General features: G+C 38.9%; 1 protein-coding gene across 5 annotated transcripts in view; it reads right to left on the bottom strand.

The window, feature by feature from the left end:
- Positions 1 to 26,583, bottom strand: part of FHIT (fragile histidine triad diadenosine triphosphatase) — a 507,230-nt gene that overhangs the window by 117,800 nt on the left and 362,847 nt on the right. For all 5 annotated transcript variants that reach the window (XM_042823261.1, XM_042823264.1, XM_042823260.1 and 2 more), the window contains 2 exons: positions 13,254 to 13,399; positions 12,557 to 12,586 (listed from right to left, as the gene is read on the bottom strand). In XM_042823261.1, the coding sequence (XP_042679195.1) occupies positions 12,557 to 12,586; positions 13,254 to 13,399 (176 nt within the window). The remainder of the gene's footprint in view (positions 1 to 12,556; positions 12,587 to 13,253; positions 13,400 to 26,583) is intronic.

Raw genomic sequence — 26,583 nt, 5'->3', positions numbered from 1 at the left:
TGGTTTTTTTTTTTTTCCATTTATTTTTTGGTTTAAAATTTAATTCACATTACCTTTTTTTTTTTTTTTTTTTTTTTTTTTTTAAATATTTTCAGCAAAATTTATTTAAGTTTCAGTCTTGAACATCATGGGATAATTACAACATTTAACAGCAATTTATCATTTTCCAATAGGGTTTGCAGCGTTTCTTTGCCTGCCTATTGAAATTTTGTTTGCATATTCCACTCAAGAATAACTGCAAACACTCTGCCTTTCACTTCTATACACACAGACATGCACTTCTCCTGTTCTACTGGAGCGACCAGAAGGTGTTCTGCTCAACAGAGCTGACATCTACTTGCCAGCCTAGTCTTGCTGAGGTCAAATCAACCCAACAAAAGCTAAACACAGCCCAAAATTGAGGAACAGGATATCATTCATTGCAATCTGCTGCTTAATTATAGCGTCAACCTGGCACACAACCTTTTTTCTTATGTATTCACATGTTCAACAAGCGGTCCAAAATGTTAGTATGGAAATTCAACATATTAACCATCAGAAAATGGAAAGAACTGGAAGAGGTGTTTTAAAAATACCTGCCCATACTTTGTGCAAGGAACGAGCAAAGAAAACTCAGTTCTCAGGAAAGGAAAACCCCAGCAAATTTGATGCACGACTATTTTTAAACCATTGAAATGATGAATTCCTTTTTGAGTTGAGAGAACTTTCAGTGAAGCCACATCTCTCTTAAGTGGGCACTGCTTGTGTAGGTAGACTTGGCGCGTCCTATAACCCAGCTAGCAATCTGTCTACCAGCTTCAATCAGCTGCCAGGCAAACCCAGCAAACACAAACAAAACACAGCCCCAACCGCTAATGAACGTGATGCCACTGCTCATTTTGCAAGCTGCTGTTAATTAGAGATCCAAGCAGGAAGGCAGTGCCTGAGGCCCAGCTGCCATCCAGGTATTGCTGCAGCACAGCACTGCACTGAGGAATTGCACCCAAGGAATTTTCTCACCTGGGACAGCAGTGTTTTGGCACATGGCATTTTTTACGCAGAAGAGAATTTGGGAATAAGGGAAAGACTCATTTCCTTCTCCCACAATCTTAGAACTCCCAAATACGTGAAAGTATGTAAAACTGAAGAGCGTTATTTGCTTATTTTCCTTCTGCAGCACACCTTCTTCTGAGGACCTTCCTATGTTTATTATTCTTAACGCTTTCCAAGAAATATTGATGGCTACCTCAGAAATGAGGTATGACAAAGCTATAGAATAAATTAAATTTCTGATAGAAATGAGTTTGGTTTCCTCCAACGTTTGGATCTTTTTCACATGCTACACCTGGATTGGGGCCTGACTGCAGTGGGACACGGCTGGGAGCACAGAAATGAGGGAGAAAAGGTACTTCAGCTGCAGCAATTGACACGAGTCACTCTTCCCAATCTGGTACAGACAATTAATAAACTATCCTGCATTTCGTATTTATTTTTGTCCAAAAAATCTAACCAAGGTGTTGGGTGTTTTTTTTTTTTTTTTAAACAACTCCATATTTACACTAAACAAGATCACACAGCAAATTAAATCATAAATCCGTGTAACTAGTCCCCACTTCTGCCCCTTTGCACCAAGCATAGCTTTGCTCTCCTGAGCACCTCATTCAAGTCTAAGAGCTTCAAAACTAGTTAAGAATTTAATCATTTAATAACATGCATGAAACAAGTAATTGCGTGGGGGAAAATTTATTATTTAATTAGGCTCTGGTGGTAATCAATAGTAATCTATTAATTCATTAATTTACAAAGCCTTTGCTTTTATGTATGTCCACAAATTCTGTTGAACAGATTTATCTGTTTTTTTTTAATTTATGAACTTTCCACCTTTGCTATGCAACAAGAAGTGCTCAAACTGTATATATTAAGTAGATCAAATAACAGCGCAGCAGGAATGCATGTATGCCCTATAGAACTGAGTGCAGGATAAGATTTAATACTGAAAACAAGGAAAAGAAATAAAACAACAGGGCCTATTCTCCCCAAGATGTATGCATAACTCTCATTAATGTTAATGAACGATTCTAAATGTATGTGCACTGAGGGGGAGTTTATTAGAACCTAATAAATTCAGGGATTTTCCTTTATTTTATTCAGTTTTTGTTTTACTTGATAGTTACTACAGCAATGAACTTTTTTAGGTGAAATGGAAAATACTTAAAAAATAAAAACACTACATCAAAATTTGCTTCGTAGGTTGCTTTCTTAAAATGCTGCTTTGCATAAATATGATTAATAATTTTAGATTCAAATTATAAATTACATGAAACGAAAAGAATTGCTTACACAAATAGGATAAAAAATGTACGGAAATGGCAAAAGCTCCACTGATTCAGCACATGTATTTTCACAAGTGAACTAAATCATTTGTATCAGAGAATCTCACCTTCAACACCAAGGTTATCCTGTTTATCTGGAACTTAGAGAATTGAACATGTGATATGGACTCTCAGAATTGTAGAGGTTGGAAAGGACCTCTGGAGATCACCAAGTCCACCCTTCCCTCCATTATTCTAAACTCATCCAGACTGGCTTCACCAAAAGATCCAACTGAAATAATGTTTTAGGTTGTGTTCAAAGTTAATTTACAGATATGAAGCATCTATTGTATACAGTCTGAATGGACCCATTCTTTAATATGGGCAGAAAGCCTGCCTCCTAATGGTAATTTCTCTCCAGAAGACCTGAGACAGGCTTGGAGGCTGAGTGGGAGAACACAATAGCCTTCACAGTCTAACTGCCTATTCTGCACCTTCTCAATGGAAAACTAATACAGCTCATTCATGGATCAGAAGAATTAAAAATAAATAAATAAATAAATAAATAAGAGAGAGAGAGAGAGAGTGCTATGTTTGGGTATTACCGTTCTTATGAATACTAAAAACTAGACTTGGAGTTAGACAGACAAATTCAACATTCATGAAATCAAGTAGAGAAATTCACCATTTCAGATAGCAACATCTCTAACAGCAAGATCAAGACAATAATTCACACAAGCACTTTCCATCTGATCTAGTTTATTTTCTTCCAGCTTCTCACAAAAAGAATTTGGATCAGTGATGTCAGGCAAACAACTTCATTTTATGTTGTCTAAGGCAGCAATGGAGGAGGTAACTCACAAAAAGCATAAATGAAAATGAAAAGAAAATGGTTTGATTCTTCAGAGGTAATAAGCTAGGAGATTACCAAAGGAGAAACCATTTTTTTCTCCTTCAAAAGACCTGAGCAATTTGGCAAATGCAAGATGCCTTTCCAATACTCAGCCTTTAGTACTAGGTAAAAACATCCTTGTCTCTAGCAGTACAGCCTGGCTCTGCGCTACTGGGCAGGATTTGTTTACAGGAGATGTGAAGCACACACCTCACCTAGCCCTGGTACAGCATATGGGTATGGCTAGAAATGGATTTGTGGTGGGACCCAGTGGTAAAAGAAAAAGCCTCAGGATCAATTTTACTCACATGGCTAATTATTATAAAGTGAATTTTCCTCTCTGAAAGCAGTCTATCTTCGAAGAAGGTAACTGTTAAAGCAGGGAATCTAAGCTTCTCTCCTCATACTTTACTTGTTCAATTTTCTGCAGAAGGGAAAAGGGCATGGTGCACTCAATTGCTTAAAAAGAAAGCACTGTGGTGCAAACAGCAGAGCATTGCTTGATAGCTGTCATCAAAACAGTAAACAACGTAGAAAATGCAACAGGGAATTGCAGACCTCTGAGAACCACAACTAATCCAGGTACTGCCATGTGGAGTCATCACATAAGCAACATAGGATAAGCTGCACGTTTTCACTCCCATCACTATGAGAAAGTGAAAGGAAAAGGCAAAAAAAAAAAAAAAGGGCACCACATGAGGTGCCCTTACATCCATTCTTATTTAACCTCAGAACATGTTATTCCAGCAATATCTCCACCACCAGCCAGCTTGGGCTTTTTCTACCTCTAATCAAATGAGGAGGGGCCATTTGATAAAGCTCCTAGAGGCTGGTTTTTAAAGGTATAGTTCATATTTTTCCAAACTTCAGCTTGGCTTTACAGAGCAAGTAGTGACCCTGCCTATGAGAGGTCTTGTCAGAGTGCACAGAAGCAGCATTCAGGAAGCATGAGAGGAATAAGGCTTGAGAGAGGGGGTTTGCTTTCTTTTTGCTGAATGCTCTGGGCTAATCCAGCCTGGCTTGCAGCAAGCATGATACAAGAACTGCTGAAGTGTCCAGAATACTTTATGTTATTTTTATTTAAACAGTAAAAATATTACATACCCTTCACCTTCTCATACTGTCTGGAGCTTACCGAGCAAGTTATGTTCTATTATTTTAACCCTGATTTTCCATTTCTAAATCATTTCTAGCAGAGGCTTTTCTTTTTCTAAAATAAAGTCCTCCATGGGCTAACATGGTGCTGCCAGAACAGATGAAAATGCATGCCCTGCATCAGACGTGCTTACATCTCAGATGTGCTTAGATTTTCAATAGGTTCCAGGGCAGTGTAACCACCTACTCTTTGATGTGATAAAACCTTTCTAGGAATAGAGTTAGGAAAGATCTCAATTCCTGTGCTACCACATGCAAAAACATTACATGTGCTCCCCCTGTTTACTTGAAATTGTTAAGCAACAAACTCACTCAAGCTGTGCAGGCTCTCTAGGGGGCTGCAGAAAGTGTTAGGTAGACAGCTTGTTCTTTTTTAGAAGAGGAGGAGACTTTAAGGGGAAACTGATCCAGCTTAATATTTTCTTCATTCTTGCACTGGCAAGGCAGCCTGAGTTCTAATAAATTTCAGCCCTTTTCTAGCTGAAATTGGGTCATTAACATGAGAGAAGTAACTATTCTCCCCTCCCCTGAGAGACTCAGATGTCACAGCATCAGCCACACAAAGGAGGCACCAAAGTTTAACACAGATCAGTAAAGTGAAAACACTTTGGGGGTAAAAACACCCAGTAAACTCAACCACTCAAAGTGGCTAAATGCCTACTTACAGACGGCATGCAATGGAAAGAAGAAAAGCTTTCTATTTCACTCATGACCTCCTAGCAGGCCTTCTGAATCTGTGGTAAGCACACAAATACTTTTATGTGGGTCTTAGGAGAATGTAACAGCAGTCCCTGTTAGGTTAGAATGCAAACATAAAGGAAGCTGGAGCCTGAGAAGCTGTGGGTGCCCATTCCTGGAGGTGCTCAAGGCCATGGATGGGGCCCTGGGCAGCCAGAGCTGGTGGATGGCAGCCAACCCACAGGGTTGGAGCTGGGTGGGCTTTAAGGTCCCTTCCAACTCAAGTTAGTCTATGATTCTATGTGCAAAATCATGAAGTCAGAGCACTGGGACACAGTACTGTGTTATAAATCATTACATTAATTTTTAGAAAGAGTTATTCAGAAACCTAATAAACTGAAATAAACCTTGCAACACTTTCTCAATAAACAATTTTCACCTAATACAAAACAAGGAACAGCATCAAGTTGTATGTCTGAATCAAATAGGAGTGCTTTAACAGGTAAGATGTTGCACATTTGTTGGAGAGCTACATTCTTGCAGAATGCAATGATTTGTAGAGAAAAAAAAATATGAAAAGGAAACAAGAAAGCAGCAAGCTTTCCCCCCTTGTTAAACGAAGAGGTTTATAAGATACCAGCTTAATACAGAGCAGAAGCGTTATTAAGATGGAGCCTGGAAAGAAAATCATACACTAACCACACAAAAATTAATCAGACATCCTTGACTATGCTATTAATGATCGTAGACCTCTTGCATTGTCTGGGATTTCAAGAGGTTTTCCATTGGCAGCACAATAGGAGTTTGTAGGACCTGTACTCAAGAGTGGCAGTTGATTGATTGTACATTCTCTGGGATAGAGAATGATTTAAATGCAAAACATATTGCTGTAACATGAGAACAAAGAAGTGAAAGACACTTCCTAATTAAAACATAGGATTTTTGATCCTAATCTCAGTCATTGCGGGGGCAAATGAAAAGCAGCATCTATCACAATTCACAAATTATCTCAACATTCCTCTCCACCTTGTGTTTGTTTTTCTTTTTGTCGGCAGAAAATGCCAATTCAGTAAAACAGAAAGCACTTGCAAAAAAAGATTTTCTTTCCATGAAGAAAATACTTTGATGTTTTCAAAATATCCTCTTAAAACACTTGCAGAGGAAAACTTCCCCACCTTTCAGCCAGAAATATTTTCTCATTTTGAATTGTAACTGTTTATAGGGGGAGAAAAAAGAAAAAAAAGATTGAAGATCTTTCAAACTCTCAAAAAAACCCTTCTGAATTATTTGTTCAAAATTCTTCTCACACAAAAATTGTGAATACATGAACACACTCCAGGAAGAAAAAAACAACAACAACAAACAAGAAGGTATATTAAAAGCATCTGTGTTAAAGCAGCCACAGGCTCTCATGGGAATAAAGGCGGAAGGGCAGAGCATAGAGAACCCTGGCAGGATTTAACCTTCACTTGCAGGAACCCACCGGGTTGCTTGGGCAGAACGAGGCAGTGTCCAAACACAAACAGGGCACACATTCCCTGCAGCTTAGCTCTCACTTGTTGTCCTTTGGGAAAACAGAGAAGCCAGCAGGCAGCACTCTGCAGGTCTGCAGCAGAAGGCAGTCATGCCCAGCAAGGGATGAGCAAGATGCTGGCTGTAGCCAACTGAGCTGCATGACTTTTAATATCTAAGAGTACATTAAGGCAAATTAAGCAAATATTCGAGCCCACTTACTTCCTTATTATAGTTCAATTTAGACAGTGTCAATAACTCTGACTAGCTCTGGGGGTATTTTTGGAATTAAACTACCCGAAGAGAATATTCATCTAAGAAATCCATATGGTAAGAAAAGAAGGAAGAATTGCTACCATAGCATAGTACAGTCTTACTTTGTTACCATTCTTTAAGCTAGATCTTTCAAAAATTCTCTTGCTTTCCACATTTATAGCCTTACTTTTAAAATCCTATGTAGGTAGGTTTTTTAAAAATTATCTGTTTACTTATAATTACTCTAGTCCACACAGATATTCTGTCTACCTACAGAGAACGGTACTACTTTTCACACAAGAATCACACAAGAATCACAAGGTTGGAAACGACCTATAAGATCATCCAGTCCAACCGTCTCCTCATCACCATTGCCACCGCTAGTACTAAACCATATCACACAGCAAATTATGTCGTGACATTCACTACTGGAAATTCAAAATCATTCAGATTCTGAGTGGTGAATTTAGCATTAATTCACTACTAAAGAGAATTTTTCCACAACTTCTGTCCCCATCCCTTCAGGGAACTTCACCACCTCATATTTCTAGCTCAGACTTCATTACCCAGGTCTTCATTTCCATTTATCAGAGCCTTGGAGCCTTTGATACTCTCAGTCAGGATGGTGTCACGTCCATCAATCACTGGGCTGTTTCCACATTCCCAGTTTTCTTTCATCTCTTTCAACCTTCAAAAAACCTCAGCAACTGCACATGGGTGTTACTGAGCTCTTTGTAACTGTTATAGTTTCCACGGAAATAAATAGGAGGCATTACTTTCAGAGCAATCTATGTGTGTATTAAAGGCAGGTTTAAAGGTACATCTGGAACCAGTGCCTTTTGGGGATGTGAACACAAAAAACAAAAAGCAATATGATGTATGTAATGAACACAAGTGAGGTCCTGATAGATATTAAAAAAAAAAAAATTAAAAAAGGGATATTAGGGCTGCATCTGTTAGTTGTGTCATAGAAAACACAGTCCTGGCTAAAGGACTGTAAGGAACATTAGAAAAACACAAGGCTGATTTTGAATAGATTTTTGAAGGAGAGAGCAAGAATTATTATTTAGAGTGAGTAGGAAACAAAAGCTAATAAAGGGCTTTAAGTGGTGGTTGGCATGAGTCAAATAATCTAGATGCCCTAGCTGCTTTCCAGCTGCTGTTAAGGGCCACTACAGTCCTAGTTTTGCAAACAATCAGCATTAATATCCTACAAACTTCACTCTAACCTAAATACAGTACCATAATAGAAAGAAAATGTTTATCTGAAAACAGATATACAGCCTTAGAACTACTGAATTTGCTGCAATGCTACACACGCTCCAACCAAATATTAGTGTGGTTCTCAAAGCACTTTGAAGAGATTGCTGTACTGCATCAGACCATTTCTGGGTATCCCACAAGCTTTCACAAAAATCATGGTTCTTAAGAGTAAAGCAAACAAGACCATTTGCTCATGTTTCAGTGCAGAATGTTTTCCTAAAGCTTGCTCTTTCTTCCATGTGTTTTCTACTTGAAATTTTACATTCATTTAGAGGTAAGACATTTTTGCATTTCTCAAATGCCAGTATTTTTTTTTTCCCTGTTGTTCTAAGGGAGAAAAAGGTAGCCTCCAATACTCCACTGAACAGAGACTCACATCTGCCAGCCTGCAGGGAATGCAGGCTGAGGCATCAGGAGTACCGCAGTTGGTGAATTTAAACCTTCTGATGCAATCAGGCTGCAATGTGATCTGATTACATTTAACGACTCAGACCTGAAGTCCAGTACTCCACATTCAGGGACAAGTAGACAAATAGTACAGAAGAGCTCCTGTGGGCTTAAATAAACCCTACGCTCCACAGTTCTGGTGAAGATTTCTAAGGAATGAAAGCCAGGTGGATTGATTTAACACAGCATTAAAAAACATCTGGGAAAGAAAAACATGCACATCAAAAAATAATGGTTAGGCAATCTTCTCAGTGTAAAATAATTAGTGGAATGTGCAACACACAAAAATTTACGCACGTATTCCTACACTGCCACCATCAGCCTCAATTTCTCATTTCTTTAGGTGAACTTGTAATTGGCAAACAGGCCATGGATAATAGTGGAGGTGCTGAGCTGACAGAGACTTTGACACAGCTGCAAAATAGAGTGTGTGTTCATATGTGTTAGCACAATGGATACTTGCTGTGCAATATTATCTTGTCTCCACAGATAAATTAGTTGCATCATGCTCCTGCCAGCTTGATTTGTTTAGCCTTTACAGAGCACAGAGTGTACAGAATTTCTTGTGATTGAATCTCACATAAAAGGTAAACCTGAGAGTTTATTCTGTGCTACGCTATACATCCACCAAGGCAGCTAGAGCATTTGCTGACTTGATGTTGGAAAGAAGGCTATAAAATACACCAGGGAAAATCTTGAAACGTCACTCACTTGACATAGCAATAAGAGCTCTGCATTAAGATGCAGAGCTGATTTCCCTGATCCATGAAATTGCCTGGATATTTAAGGCATTCTCAGACAGAACCAGTGTGAAACTCATCCTCCACTCCTGGCAGAAGGACACTGTAGGTTTTGCATTCACTAAGAAAGACAGAGCTCGAAATTGCAGATGTAGATATTCTTTAAGATAGGACTTCCATACAATTTCCTCCTTTTCTCAAGTCGGAAGAAATAAGAATTCAGAAAGCATTTAATGCTGGAAGATGGCTATGCTTGCTGACCCAAGAGATACTCAGGTTCTCTGTTGTATGTTGGTACAAGAACTTCTAACAATAAAGCACCAAGTGTGCAAGTCTGTGAGCACCTTCGGAGAGCCACCTGTCCCTGCCATGAATAGGTGATGGGGTTAGACTGTGTGCAACCCTTGGGCAGCTGTGGAAAAGATCACAAAACAATACTTCGTATTTCTTTACGGTCTGAAACCTGCAATGTGATTCCTTAGCAAATGTATTCTTTCCAATTGCAAAAGCCTGAGAAAAGAGCCATCTACACTTCCAAAGTAACTGTGAGCTGAAGATCGGCAATAGCGTTTATTCCAAAGACAAACACACAGATCTCATTAACGGGAGAATTTGGAAGGACCATGAGCTTTCCTGAAATACCATTCTGCAGGCTCTGATATCTTAAATTCAAAGGCAGATGGTATCTACAAAGAAAGGAGCACAACAATTGCAGAGCTACCTGTTAGAAGATGAACAGGTTCCATTTAGATAACTAGTAAGGTTTCAGTACAGGCACCACTGAAGTATCTGACATTGCAGTATGTCTGTCTGGAAGCTGCACACACCAGCAGGTTTCACACTATCACAGAGAAGATCTAACACTGGCAAACAATATCTTACCGTTGATTCTATCCAAAAATCACACTGAAAAGTAATCTCCTTTAAACCTGGTGCATAGGCATACAATTTCAGCCATCTCCATAGCAAAGAAAGACCTGAAAGCTCCATAGCAAAGAAAAACTCAAACTGAGGTCCAACCATACCTCCTTGATAAAAAAGAATTTCTTAATCTTTTTCAGATAAACTTTCTCAGTCAGCTTTTGTTTTCTGCTGAGCTGATAGCTCATTCCATTTTGTAGTGGAGTTTTGCAACTATCAGTTTAACAGCCAGTACTCTTTTTATTTCCTGTAATTCAATTCCTGAGGAACACATGCAGCAGCCTACATTTATACAGGTACATGGAATTATACAAAACACAAATAGAAAAGACTCCTGAAGCCATCTGGTATGTGCCTCCATTCAAAGCTAGATCAGCTATACCTAATTAGCTCCTGACACATGCTTGCCTACCCTATTGAAACAGAGCTCCACAAACTCCCTTGGATACTTATTCTGATGCTCTGCTATTCTTACTATTAGAATGTTTTTCTAATATTAAGTCTGTTCCAGAAATTTTAATTACAAGTTCCCTTAGAGGAAAACAGGATAACAGTGAAGAAAAAAACACATTCATAAACACATGGCCCACTGAATTCAGAGTTCATCAATTACTCATAGATCATATAGGTGCTTTTTCAAACTTGTTGATTCAAAGGAATTTAAGCAGAACCAGCTATTTATGTACCCTCCCTATTGTTCACTTTATAGAAGATCTTGATCATAGTAATTTCTTCCCAATTCCAGTTTTGAAAGCTCTAAGTTCTCTGAAGAAAATAGTTGTTGGCAGTTTCAGATGATAAACATCCTAAAGTGATGATGATGAATTACAGTGTTGCCCAATGATGCAGAAAAGTAGAGAAAAGCAAACTGTTAACATCCAGTTTAGGAGCACACAGACTTTATTATGGAGTCTGGGGTACGCAGCTGTAAGAGTGGGTCATTTTCATCTCACTGCTCATTAAAAGTGTGAGATGGAAGTGCTAAGGGTGGGTATCATTTGCAGGGTACTGGACAGACTAATGGTCTTGAATACAACATGAATTGTATTGTCTTGAATTCAACATGAATACAGAATTATACAGAATCTCTTCCCCTTCTAAGACTTACAGAAACATCTGTTACCGTTCACAGTCACACAAGATGGGGATTTTTGCATCTGGTTGTGTTCATTCAGCAAAATTTCTCACATTTTAATATACTCATCCCCATAAACTCTTTTTTATGCAGGAAAAAATACTTGTCCAAGATAGTAAAAGAAATCCTGTGATCCATTTGCTAAGACATGTTGGTGTTTAATAATGAAACTTATTCAGGAAAGTATTTAAACTGTGACATTTTCACCCGTCAAAAAGCATTCCCAGTGAAACCCACCCAATACACTCTAAGCCATGACCTGAAGAATCTATTTTATTGCAGTACTGCAGTAAATTCTATTACACTCCTTTATCACTGCTCAGCTTTCCAAAGCGTGGGGATTTTCTAATTTCTTTTTTTCTCTCCCTATCACCTCCCTGCTAAATATTCAAAGCAGACAACAAAAAGGCACAGGAAAAATAAGGCCGATGCAGCAAATTGGAAAGAAGTAAAATGTTGCTATACGCTATTTGGTTGTTAGAGTTATCTTAATCAACCCAAGCAGCTTCTTTGAGCCATCTAATCTGATTTTACAAAGTACTAAACCATAGCCATATTTGGCTTTCCTTTGATTCCAAACGTAAAAAATAGCCTTTATCTAATGTTTAGGCGTACAATCTAACTACACATGCATTTGCAATAAGAGACAGTGAAACATGGCTGGAGAGCCATCTTGGATGTTATCTATGTTATTACTCAAGTAGAGAGTATAGTCATAAATCCTTCTCCCCTCCATCCCCCACCTTTTTTTCAGAAGTACACTTAAAATCTGTTTTTAAGCTTCACTGGCTCCATTACATCTGAACTTCTGTAACAAGAATGTGATATGAATATTTAGAGAGAGAGCACAGACAAAAGGTGTATTTTCAAAACATGGTTTAGCTTAACTGTTCCTATAATTAGCTACAATTCATTAGGCAATAAAAAGACAAACAAAGAGATGATGAACGGAAGGGCAACATTTTCCTCCATAAAACAAAGAAGAAACTTGAAAAGATGCCACTTTTTATGGCTTTCCTTGTATAAGTACACCCAGTAGTTTGGAAAAGATATTTTCATCGCTGAAAAATTTAGTCTAGAAAAAAAAACTTGTAAATATCTTCCTGTGCCGTTTCAATAAAAAGCATTTACAGCTATTGCACACTTGGGATCTTTTGATCTCAAGATAACATAATGGTACAGCAATGGTCTGCAGATGACTAGCTTTGATTTTTTATTAGTTCTTCTAATTGTCTCTTAATTTGTATTCTGCATAATAAGCACTCACCTTCACCGTTTGTCCAGCTTCAGGGCCATCCTGTAAGCAAAGGGAGGAGTGTCAGGTTAGAGGAACTAACAAGGATCACACACAGGGATTCAGAAATATCACTCATTAATCATTTACATCCAATTTCACTGTATGGTAATTTAGCATATTCTCCAGGGGACCCTTCCACCCAAAGTTTTCAGACTTGTGCCTTTCCACATCAGGAAAGAAGCTGCATATTGGACCACAAAAACCACAGTTGTTAATTTTCATGCTTTCAGATTGTATTTTTGAATAGCTAGCAATAGGTTTCTGATCCTTGTGAATATAAAATCAGATGCGTGAGAATTTAGTCAAAGCACGCTTTCTTAAAATCTTATTCTGATAAAAAAAGGCTTAGTCCCTGAAATAGTTTTAAATAGAGTTCTTTTTTGGAGTACAAACCCAACACAAATCTGAAAGGTCTGAATTGATAGCATATTTAGATGGCCACTTCTATCTACATGCACATGAACAGGGGCAAGCAGGAGAGCAGGAATTCCCTTTTTCCATCCCAAGCAGTGGGTTACCTTCTCTAGAAGGCCAATCCTCTAACATTACTGTGCTTCCCCTCTGCCCACTTCCTTTTGTTATTATTGTGCATTTATTGCCCCCTGAAGTTTTGAATGGCCTTTTGTCATGGGCCTAGGGAAGAAGTTTGGAAGTTTGGTTCACAAACCTGAATTGTGATGGTGAGCGAGGTGGCACAGAAGTGTTTCTCCACTGCATTGCCAACCCTTTGAGCCGTACGAAATAAATCAGCCACCTCCTCAGGACACAGGTCACGGAAACGCTCCACTGGCCGCAGAGGGCAAACGAGAACATCTGAAGGTGGAATTGTCAAGGCACACACACATATCTGAGTGACAAGTATCTCACCCCCCAGTTTGTAACATGTTTCTGATCACCTCTGAATTACACAGGCTCCTCCTGCTCTGAGGGTTACAGCAATTAAAACACATGGCTAGATACATTCAATCATATGATGCTTGGCTCAGAAGTTTCCTCAAGCCCCTCCGATGACTGAAGCAAGGTTCATGTGCCACTATTAACACACCTAAAGGAAAGCAAAATTTTCACAAGCTCCAAGTTAGAATTTCGAGCTACACACAGAACTGTTGGAATGCAGCACCTCTGTATGTAACAGACGTTCCTTTTTGTGTTTAAAAATGGGTGAAAGCCAAAGGATTTTAAGATGGGTTTGGGTTTGTGACCTGAGTCATTTAAAAATCTTGATCAAACACCTCTAAATTTTACTTATCTAAATGTGAGGAACTGACACTATGCTATAATAGCAAGGAATCTTCAGGAAAAATTTATTCTCAGGAAGAGTAGGGAGGCAGTGGCACATATACTGTCCAGGGAGTGGTGGAGTCATCGATCCCAGAGACGCTCAAGAACTGTGGAGATGTGGCTCTGTGGGATGTTTGGCAGTGGGCATGATGGAGGTAGGTTGGGATTAAGGGCCTTCATGGTCTTTTCCAACCTAAATGATTTATGCTTCTATAAATGCTCACCTGTCATAAATACTATATGATGTTAGAAACACAGTAAGATATTTCAGCCTTTTCCCTGTTAAGCGCTATGTTCACAACACTCCAAATACTTTGATTTCATCCTACCTTGGTAACAGTGCTTCATGATACAGTGAAATGAAACTATAAAGTAAACAACAAAAAGCACAGATGCTATTCACAGCCCCCTGCCTTGCTGCGTTCACAGAAATTAATAATTGCTATGGTTCCTCACTTGAAAGTCAGTTTTGTAACATTATTAATAATGTCCAGAATTCTTTGCAGAGCTTCAGTTGTGTAAATCAGACAAGAAAGCACTTGGGACTCGCTTCTAATTTCTGTTCCCTGCAGACAGGAATTTTTTTCTGATTTACAGTTTGTGTTTGTATTGTGCTCTTACAATCACCTTTAATGGCAGTTGAACTCTCCTGACCAAAGGCAAGGAAAATTAACAACTTCTTGTTTTTTCAGTATTAAAACAAGTGCTCAAAGGACTATTGGAAGAAAATTAAGCTCTGTGCCATTGTATTACAGTAATATTTATTTTTACTGCATCTTAAAGCCTGCAAGTATTGAGGAACATTCGTCATGTTCCAAGAAACGCAACTAGGAGATGCTCTGTAGTTGTAACAGGTTCACACAGAGGTTACATTGACATGAGTTAAGATGCCTCAAGAACCTCAGGAGACATTTGAAACAAAAAAATGACTAACACATGCAAACAGTGTTTTATTTCCAAAAACAGAGAAATATGTTTGCATTCATCAAGCTTCATATTATTGGAATCTCAATTAAAATTCTGACTGGAGGGGGAGAGCAGACATTTTCTGGTTGCAAAGAAGTAGGGGCAAGTTTTGATAATTTTTTAGAGTCCAGATGAGGACAGACAATCTTGCAATAGATATTTGCTTAACTGGGAGCAGATTTTTCCAGCAAGCTCCACAGCTAGCAGCTCTCTCTGCTCTCAACAGGAGAGGTCCGGCCTCAGCTGTGGACATTAATCTGCTTTGAGAACTTGGCTCTTCCTCACTCAGTACAACAGCAGCTATGCCACCACTACTCATTTCCTCTTTTTATAACTCATAACATTAAAATACTTTAAGGAAGGAGAAATGCATATTTAGCAAACATACGTAGAAATGAACCAATCTTGATTAGGGAAAGAAGTCTCATTTTGTGGATTTTTAGTTTTAGGAAGCTGTTTCTCCTGGTGAGCTACAGGGCATAATAGAGCTCCTGTAATTTATTTGTGCCTTCCCAGCACACTGTACAAAGCATCTTCACAAAGGATGCTATTGGCTGAACTCAGGGCCCAAGGGAAGAGCTGGAAACTTGCTTGGCAGACCTGATTTCCATACCAGGAATAAAGGAATAGAAAAACTAATTAATTCTACTCATAAAAAGGAAATCCATGTCAACAGTAAAACAGGAAAAAGGACATTCGTTTAATCTGAGTTCATTTTTCAAAAGGAGAGAAGGGAAGCTTTTACCCTTAGGGCATCTGATACTTAAGTAGATAATTATCCTTCTTCTGCAGCACTGCTTTATTATCATGGGTCAACGAACCATTTATAAATGAAGAATTTCCCCTCACTTACCTCTAGCAAAACTGCTGCTTACATTAAGACAATTTCCTTTCCTCCTCCAGAATTCCTCACTCCCCCTCAGCCCTGCTCACGCCTCACCAGCAATTGTTTGTTCTCTACCTGGCTCAGGGCCACAGGTATGATTTTTTTGCATTAATCATAGTTTCTACAGCCATGTATTAACACTGGACTACTTGTCACTGTGATGCATTGTAAAAACCAAGGGCTAAACACCCTTGTGAGAGCTCACTCCCAAAGCATGCAGTAAAGAGAGCACGAGCCGTGTGAATTCTGCTGCTGACCAAGGCAAGACATCTGTTTTCTCTTCTTAATTCCATCACTAATCTGTTCTGTCATTTGTGCAAGTTGTCTATGTATCTCTCTCTCCTCCTCCACTCTTTATCTGCCTTATCTGCTCAGATAGCATTTGCCAGTTGGTGCGATGGATGTTTTCTTATGAGGCTCTCTGCTGACGTGGGGCCGTGTGATGCTCCTGCATTATCAAATGATGCTCCCATAAACCACGTCCTTCTGCAAAGAGGAGTTTCACTTCCTCCTTACATTACTAAGGCTCATTTACAACTCAAACTAGATTTAACCATATTTCTGTCTTTGAATGTGATAAATAATTCAAAGGCACAATCACACACTGGAGCATCGTTACTGAACTTTCCATCATTTCAAAATAATTCTACAAAGAATAATGATAGCAATTCTGAATCAGAGCTAAATTAACATGAGAATGTAATTAGGACAACATTCAAGTTATATTTAACTATGAATATATAAAAAGGCAAATGTTAGAATCATTTCATGGATTTGAGGTCATTAGGAAAACAACCATTCACCGCAACTTTGAGTCATAGATTTTAACTACAGTTTCCAGCACAGGGAGAGTTTATAACATTGTATCACGGTCAGATTTTAATCTAAATAAACCTTCTATTCATCTCAAAAATTCTCCTGAATTTCAAATCAGATAAACTGTTCATTGCTTTCTGCAATTACCCTCTGCAAACACTGCTGTGAACTACTGAGATGCTTCAGGTGACTGTGTATTAATGATGCGAGTGAGAGCGAGTCCGTGCCTCCGTGTACGTGCGCTCAGTCCTCCAACAGCAGCAGCTGCTGCCATCCGAGATGCCTCAGGGCATCCAGCTGCTGCTGCAGAAGGACAGGAGCCTTCCCTATGCCCTGTGTTGCATCTGCTAGCCAGGGGGATGGCTGCGTCGGCTTAGGGCATCGAAAATGGCAGCAGGTGCCCGCGGTTGGGCAAAAGCCTCCATCTCTACAGAGCAGCCCAGCAGGACGAGGGGCTGATTCCTGGCAGACACTGAAGGCAGTGTTCTGCCTTTGGAGAGTTGGGACTTTATGTTTCCTTTCTCTAAAAACCATAATTAATAATTTCATGATTTCTCCATTCACTCTGAACTGCTACTGACTGATGAAGTTTCTATTTCTAAGCTTTAATGTGCACAGCTGTTATTTCCTTCAAATTCTCTGAGTCAGTCATTAGAGTGTGTGCGATTTAATGTCAACTTCTCCATCCTAAGGAATGGAAAACCTTTATACCTCATTATAATTTGTGCATGTTCCTCTCTCTAGATCTCTCAGGAGTCTCTCAGCAGCCTTACTTTCTTGTCCCAATACCTAAATACGCATACACAAAATCAATATGCACACCCTCTCACACACTAAAAGCTTCATTAATGATTTATTAAACAATTAGGAATGTCAGTATTTTCCATAAACTGGCAATAGACAGGGCTAAAGCTCCAGCTGTATTAGTGGAAGTGTGGAACCATGAAGTAGCAGTAAAACAACAGTGGGTCAGATGCACTACCCTCAAACCACTAACCTCAAATTGAGCTGAAACCCAAGGATGACCTGCAACCTCAACAAACAGCTTGTCCTTACATACCGGGCACAGCAGCCCACTCCCCACATAACCTTGAGGAGATTGTTCAATGCACTACAGCCTGAAAACCTCCTCCATAATTCAAATTAACAGCCTTTGCCTTTCTCCCAGTGTTTGTATAATTAAGATGGTAACCTGTTCGGAAAAGCTCAGTCTCAAGGCCAAGAAAGCAAAGTTCAACAAGTCTCTACACACCAGCAGAGCCAGGATGATGAAACATGTCAGCTCTCAGCACTCAACATCAAGGTTGCACACATTTCTGTAAATCTCTTTCACTATTTCAACGACTTCTTAGACCACAGTAACTGGAGCCCTTGGAGACTGGCATTCACAAGGATTTACTGCAATGGTACCTAGCCGGACACAGCCAAAACTATGCTCAGTTTTGCCAAGCACAATTTCCCCATCCACTTCTATGCATTTAAGGATGCCTTTGCATAGGAGACAATGGGTCTCTAATGAAAAGCAATCATTTGCTAACCACACAATGACTGAGTTGATCACACAGAAAACGCTTCAGATTCTAGAAGAAATGTAGAACACATAGCCCATTTTAAAACACATCCCCATTTTAAAGGCACTTTTCCTTTTCCTAGTAGACAGATTGGAGACCAAAACTCAAAGGCACAGTAGTCATTTCCATTGGCTCTGTCTGAATAACAACTTTGAAGTCCAAATTACTGCAATTCTGTATCTAGGGTCTAATCCAGACTCCATACTCCCTTTAGTGGGATTCTGATCACCCCCATAAAGACCCCTATGATAAATTTTCACACACTACTATGCAGTTATTCTGTAGTTTTGAATCTTTGGGAAGGAGGTCTTTGACCTGGCGGGTAAAAAAGAAAAAAGAGCAAAACAAATAAAACAAAACAAAACAAACAAATAAACAACAAAACACCAAAAAGGAAAACATAAGAGACTTAAACATCTTTTATGTAAGAAGCTTTTGAACTAAACAGCTTTTTCTAGGATGTCTCCATTCCGCTATATAGAAAACGTACTTTTAATTTAGACCTCTGTTTTCTGACTTCAATTTTCAAAAAGAAAAATAAAAATATAAAAAAAAAAAAAAAAAAAAAAAAAAAAAAAAAAAAAAGAAAAAAAAGATCTGCAGGTACAGACATTCTAAGAATAGGAGTAAAGTTGGTTTTCTTCTTCTTTTTTATTTTGAGGAGACAGTTAAAAACACTAAAAACTGACAAGTTTTCCTAACACAAGGATTTAGAAGAACAAAATACTTGGAGAAAAAGGTAGAATGCCTAAAACTGAAAGGGTATCTGCTTCTTTATGAATATACTGGGTTTGGCCAAGGCTGTTAGTTTTCTAAACCATTTGCTACAAATGATTTTAAGTTAGGAAAATGATTTTCAGTGTGGTCAGGAATTCACAGATGGTACTAAGATAGAAATACTATTGTTGTACTGGAAACCTTAAAAAAAGTTCAAAAAATAAAAGTTTTCCCTCTAATAACAGCAGAAGACTCAAAAATATCAAAAACTCCCAGATATTTTAAAGGTGAAAAGTAGGAAAAATATTCAAGTTAACTCAAATGTTTTGAAAACTTAGAATGTTTCAAACCTTCTTAAAACTCTTATAATTTTTCATTAATAATTTATGCTTGGAAAACTCATGAAAAAATGATTTTATCATTAATATTTTGACTCTGACTAATCAGTCTGCAATACAGACCGCAGCACCACGCATACCATATCTTTCTAAGAGGAGAAGGCATTTGAGGGAGGTGCAGGAATTGTGCCCTTTGAGCATGGCACTGCTCAGCAGGCAGCCCAGACCTCCCCAGGGTGGGGGGACGGGACCTGGATGTGGCTGCTGGGAGCTCAGGGGCGAGAAGAACCAGCTGGAGAAGGCTGCAGCAAATGATTATTTATAACCATCTCATGCATCTGTATAAAATAACCCTTCTGCACATCCATAAGCAAGCTGATGGGAATGTTGAAATAATGGGCTGTGGGGAGCTGGGAGAGGGATTATTCTTTTCTTACTCTCTTTTACATGAATTTGCATCAAGTGCCCTAAGCACAGAGAATCATTCAGACGAAGCTTTGAGTATTAAAACTCACCACAACGTTGTCCCCACATTCGACAGGGGACTGTAGGCAGGGGTATTGAATTCATCACTGCATCTTAGCACAAGTTTTCTTTGTTCAAAAACTCTAATTGCTAACAGAAATCAGTCCCACAGCTCAGGAAAAAAAAAAAAAAATACCAGGAGAGTGCATGACTAATAAAATTAATACAGCTGGAAAACAGCCGCTAGTCATTTGTCTTATTCTGCCCTGTCCTTGAACAATTTTGCACATTTTGAAAGCTACAGGAGCAATTCCTCTGCAAAAAAAACAATAATGGTTTCACAGACACTGCGCATAGGAAGAGGGATGAAGGAAGCAAAGACAACTGGAAAAGCGCAGTTATGTACACAATTGCAGGCGCGCAAAAGCTGTATCAAAGTAGCATGGAAAAGGTCTTTAAAAAATGAACCTAATACACGTTCTCCTGCATTAGGACAACAGCTCAATGCATCACTTCAGCCCCACTTAACCCACTGAATGTGCACAAGTAATGCAAGAACTGATGCAGGATAGTTCTTATTCAGCAAGACTGTGTGACTCACTTCTACAAGGGAATCTGTAAAAGCTATGTGGATTAAAAGTGAGCACTTCATAACAGGAGAAGGTGAAGGAACACTTCAGCAGGTTTTATACATAGAATTGAATTTAAATATATTTTAGAAGGATGCTCTGGTAATGAGAACTTGTCAGTTTGGGAGAAAATATATCTATAAACAACAAAGATGAATGAGGCCAAATAAAAATGAAATAAAATTATAGTAAGAAATTATAACATTGTTTCAGACTATTAAAATAACACACATTTTTCTGATCTGCTATGCCACTTCACCGCATTAATAAGAAAAAGTCATTAAGATAAGACAAATTATCTAAACACAACTGATTCTGATAAGGCAGCTCAGTACACATTTACATTAATACAGAAGGCCAGATTGAAGCAGTAAAAAAAAAAATTAGTGGTTTCAATGGAACAAAAAGTAATCAGTGTAAATCGTTGACACAGAGCTCTGTGCACCATGATAAGAGAACTGTTTTAAGACCACGCTGCAGCTTTCATGTAGGTTTGGGGTTTTGTTTTTGTTTTTTATTCTGCCTGATCTTTTCACCCTACTGCAGATACTTAAAATAATTCACGTCAATAGAAGGAGAGCTAGTTGCAAGAAATTAACAGTAAGTATTATTTTACTTTCTGCAGTATAAGTCTGTACATCTTATTTAAATGCAGATGTCAGATAGCACACAAAGTACAAAGGACTGCTACTCAAAGCAGAGTGACTCCATGAGACAGAGAGCTGCAGCAGGGAAATGTGAGATTCCGAAGTGTTAACTTTTCATTTTAAACAAGCCTTTCAGGTATTTGATTTCCCTTTACATGCCTTTAGGGTATGTCAAGTAGGTCACAAAGAGCTCAGTTCTTCATAGTGAGTGGTATCTTACTGTAGGATTCCTCCCTTTCTGCTAGTGACTGACACCAAGGGCAGCCTCGGGCAATAGCGGGTGCTGAAGTGGAACCACAGCAAGAACAGCAACAGGAGGTTGTGGCTCAGAAACATGCATCTGATCCAAGTTTCATTTGGTGCCAATTTATTGCAGAACTAAACTTGTAGTATGGGGAATCATAACAACATTCTAGAATCACATTAAGCACTTGATCTTTGAAGGTACAAAAGCAATAACCAGTGGCCACACTGGGAAAGTAGAAGCCCAGTATGAGACCACTTCATCTGCAATTGCAACTGCTGAAACTCCCCTGTAATGACACACTATTGCACAACTCATACCAGATAATGACTATGTCTATACTGCTCTTAGCTGATATACCCTGCTTCTAAATAAATGACAAAACCACTCATAGTTAGACAGAGCTATCCATGCATGTATATCATCTATAAATGTACAAGATGACTGGAAAAACAGCCACAGAATCATAGAATGGGTTGAAAAGGACCATAATGATCATCTAGTTTCAACCCTAGCGCTATGTGCAGAGTCGTCAACCACTAGACCAGGCTGCCCAGAGCCACATCCAGCCCAGCCTTGAATGTCTGCAGGGATGGGGCATCCACAACAGCCTTGGGCAACCTGTTCCAGTTACAGCATTAGTAAGACACCACTTACACATACTCTTTGCAGTGCTGCACTAAGTCTATGCTGAACAGCATGCAGAAAGACGTGCTTCTGGTAGCACATGCCAGACCAACAGTACCTTCATTTCATAGCCAGTGAAGCATCAGCAGGAGGAATGCAGTACAAGACCAATTACTGGAGTACCACTGGGGACAAAGAATAGGCTTGGATAATCAAGGATTCAAATAATGAAGGTAATTTTGAATGTAATTGATAGATAATGAGGAACATGAATAACAGGGAGTTTTGGAAAACTGAATTTGGATAATTCAGACTATCTTACAGTAAATGTATTCCTCAAAGAATATTGTGGTGTATGCTGGGATTTTCAAAGTTTTTGAAAGGAATAAGACAACTGATTCCCATTAATTTCTCAGAAGTGTTTTTCTACCTAGTTCTGTTGAGGAGCTTGAATTAAAGTCAATGGAGAATTGTGTGTCTTCTTAAACTGAAAGCTCTCATGGCATATTTTACAGGCAATGTTATTGATATTGCTGTAGAGCAACAGGATAGGCTATGCTGTTCCAGATAATTCCAGGAGATTAGAATAAGCTTAAAATACAAAGGGGAGAAACAAACTTCAAACAAAGAAACAAAGTTTTCTATGTCTCTTGCAAGAATGTTTTAGCATTCAGAACATCAGCACCTGCAGAAACATTTTGAAAAAACAAGAGACCTTTCTATCAGCTTTATGAAAGAATTGTTTAGCGCGCTTGCAAGTCAGAAAGGCAATCCCTTGTCTTTGCAAGATTGTGTGTTCAGCTTTGCTATTGCACCTAAATATAACTGCCAGTGCCTTTCAATCAGTTCCTTTGAATGCTAAAAATTACTTAGTCCACAATAAGGAACCCAGATGAATTTTTTTCCACATAGGCTAACATGCAGTTGAAATGGGCATAACAGAGAAATGACTCTGCAAAGTGGAAGGGTCTATTATTGTTTCGTAAAGGTTACTACTACTTTGTTGTTTAGAAGAACCTATGGAAAATAGTGTTATTGTCATCCCAAGGAGTCTCACATTACTCACCAATGAAGCACAGGAGTATGTACACACTCCCCCATGCCTTCAGGAAACAGAAGGTCACCCTTAGATATGTTAACAGTTGGGAAACATAGAAATGGTAAATAAGGGAAATTAAATTAGGGTCTAGTGGAGATATTTCAAAATAGAGAGGATTATAACAATAGCCTCTTCTGCAGTTGATATATATGAGGTTTACAACAGCTAGCGATGCAAAGTAGGGAATCAGCTTTCACTCTGCTGCCGTGAAGGGAAACGTGGGGTGAAAATATTAAAGACCCTGTGTGACACTTGAGATTTAGAGGAAGTCCACCACAGAAATAAATTATTTTAAGTCACAAACCCTTAGCTGCTTAATTTTGACAATTTATTTCATATCTGCTTGATATGAACACAAAAAGCTTGATATCTACAAGAATGTTCACAAAAAATGTGTTTGTAAGGGCAAAATGCTCCCAAAGATACATTTTCCCTCACCTGCCAGAAGAGTCAGTTTTGGATGTCATACTTTAAAGCTGAGAAAATGTAAAACAGATTTAGAGTGTGCAAAACACTCCTTTTAAATACAACATAAAACTCAAGCAGAGATGGTAAAGCACCCGAGATGATGAATGCTATAAGAGAGGAGAGAATCAGAAAGGAGGTTTCCCCCTTGGTTTTCACTCCCATAATACACCCTCTTTGATAAGGACAACAGAACTCTGCATCATGATAGCCTCAGTAGATGCTTTTCTTGTTAATGCTCATTGTTCCCAGCTCAGAGCATCATAGCTAAGCATTTCAGCAGGCACGGTACATAAATTCATACCCTCATTCAGGACTCCTGCAATATTCAAGCACATGAGAATCAGGAAGACAAAGTAGCAGTTTAACTCTGAATAACCTTATTTCGTGTGAGTGTCATCTGAAACCATTACTTTAATGTGATTATCTGTTTTTATTATTTCCTTTCTGTGGACTTGAAATAAAGACACAACTGAGACTCTCTCAGACACGGTCGTTGGCACCATTACAGTCTCTCTACTGTCATCAACAGAGATCTGATCTGTAAATCAAGTTAGACTGTGAGGGCTACCAAAGAGCAAGCCCTCTTTATCACGTCATTACGCAGCAAAGCTACCAATTCTTCTGGCTCACTCAGAAAAACAGACTGTGTTAGTTCCTTTACATAACCAGAGCAGTTCTTAATGCACAGATTATTGACTTAGTGGGGTTTTATTGTGTCCCAGAGTACCAGGGGATTCCTTAATCCAGGCCTTCTTTGCATGATCTATTTTCATGGCTCTTCTTATTGTCACGGTCTGTCATTATAACAATTTGCAAATCCAGAACCAGAGCATGCTTAGCTCAAGGAAGAGGGGGAGAGGACATGTCCTCCCACCTACCTGCCTTCTCACACAAGCACTGAACCCCATCAGATGCAGTATGACAAAAATTCCTGCAAGGCTGAGTGTCACCAAACTTACAAGGGGAAATCCTGTATGTCTTGTAGCTGTGAGATCAATGCAAAATCAACTGAAAAAGGAATATGAAAAGCTGCTTGCAGAGGTAAGATGTCCTGTGTCTCTTCCTGTGGGTCTCTCTACTCAGTAAAGAGACCAGAGCCTGCTCTCCTCCATCCCAATCCCTGTTCCTCTCCAATCTATCCAGCCCCAGTTGAGTAGGCTCAAATGGAAACTCTGTGATCCCCTCATTCCAATGAAGCTCTCCATGAGTCCGCACACAGTGCAAGGACAGGGTTCAAAGTTACCAGGTGCTTTATCACAAGGTTCCTCAATGCAAGTTCCTGATTTATGGCCCCTATCCCTTTACCCTCATCTCATCCTCTTTAAAGGGTGTTTCCTCTGCTAGTGTTAGAAACAATGTGGGATCACAGGCCAAGAAATCTCACTGGAACAAGGCGTGCTACTAATGTATCACTGCAAGTCTACATACCGCCAAGATCTGGGCTCTGATCTATGCTTTGGACCTCTCCATGTTACCATAATACAAGTTGATCATAACAATATGTTACAAGCATATGTTCCTAGCAGACAGTTCCTTGAAGTGAAGAAAACACAGCTTAAACCTGACATGTTATCAATGTTAAAAAACAAAAAAAAGGAAAAAAAAAAAAAAAAGAATAAAAGAAAAAAAGAAAGAACAACAAAGAAAGATGACAGTACTCCAACCTCATCCTGGGTGCAATGGAGAAAAACAGTGTTGAATTTGGTATCATGAACTTTGTTTCAGCAAATACATTTTATAATCCAAGTGCTTCTTTCTTAAATTAGAAGCACACAGAGTTTCATGGGGGTTTATGAGCACCATCAAAGGGGTCTTGCTGAGAAAAGTGGATGTCTTTCTCTTTCCAAAGGTCACAAAGTAGCTATCCCGTATCTAGGGGCTTAAAGAGCAGGAACATTTGGTACTCCTCCACATGAAAGCATCTCCTCTGTCATTTGTTCAGCTTCCTCTTGTTAAGCTGCTGGATGTGAATCACCCAGTGACCTTGCCACATGGCAGAGATGGCTGCAAATACTGCTACAAAATGGTCTTATAAAAGCCAGGCACATGCAGGTTGTTCTGGAAACGAAACACACCATCTCTGCAGAATTCTCTTGAATTTGCCTGCCTATAATTCACATGCAATCCTGTGCCAGTACTTGCCACTGGTATGAAAAACACTTGCAAATCATTTTCCCTCAGCTTTGCATGATTGTCTCAGGCTTCTCAACAGGCCAGTCAGGAACTGGTGGCAGAATCATTCCAGGCTGCATATCAGTGATACAGAGTGGAAGGCACAAGAGATGCATAAGTGGAAGCAGCAAACTAACAGCAGTATAACTAAGGCAGGCAGGGGAAAAAAATACAACCCGCTTTTTGGTTGTTTATAGAAACTTCAAAGTTCTCCTCAGTTATAAATCATTTCAAGCTACCAGCCAGCCAAAGGATGCTTGTGCTTTTGAAGGTGAAAGCTTGAAGATCAGACCATGGGTGATAAAAAGAACGTTGGTTCCACTACAGACAAAGTCAATTGCAGAGGAGATAAAATGGTGTCCAAGAATGCAATAGATCAGGCTGAGATGTTTCTACAACTAGCCACCAAGAGATAAAAGTGTGCCTATATGAAGGATTTTCAGTTGGAGAATATTAAACTCTTTTAAGCCAGATTTCCCATTAAAAAAAAAAAAAAAAGAAGAAGAAAGATAAAATAAAATTCCTATTTTACTATCTCTTTCTTAAGACATTTGATTAGTATGGAAAGTTACTGAGTAAAAACCGAACCTTTTGAAACAAATTAAAAAAAAATCTTAAACCAACAGCGAACAATTCTAAAAAAGCCTTGCAGTCATGACGCCAGACCCAATTATGTTTGTACTACTTACTCGTAAGTGCAGGATAAGCAAAATTACTGAAAGAGAAAAGAAGCCAAAAAATTGTAAGAGGGAATTGGAATTATTCTGTAGCAAAACACACTCAGGATGTTCTCAGAACAGGAACCAAAAGGCAATTTAATGCTGTTTCAATCTCTTCTCTTCCAGAAGAAGCTCATCAGACTGAGTATGAAAACAAAGAACTGGCTCATAAAACTTTCAGACAAACTATGTTTAGAAAGCTTAAAAAAAAAATAATAAAAAAAAACCAGACTTTTCCTGGAAGAAAGTGATTTGTATGCAAATATATCCCAACATTTGTCACCAAACCTACAGGATTTTGAAGTGAGAGAAGTTTTTGAATATAAAGTTTATCACTGCTTTGATGAAATGA

The sequence above is a fragment of the Centrocercus urophasianus genome, unplaced genomic scaffold (assembly GCF_019232065.1).
Source record: "Centrocercus urophasianus isolate 14NV4802_14NV808 unplaced genomic scaffold, USGS_Curo_1.0 seq_22, whole genome shotgun sequence".
Classification (NCBI taxonomy): Eukaryota; Metazoa; Chordata; class Aves; order Galliformes; family Phasianidae; genus Centrocercus; species Centrocercus urophasianus.
The sequence above is the reverse complement of the archived record's forward strand: the minus strand, read 5'-3'. Positions and strand labels throughout refer to the sequence as shown.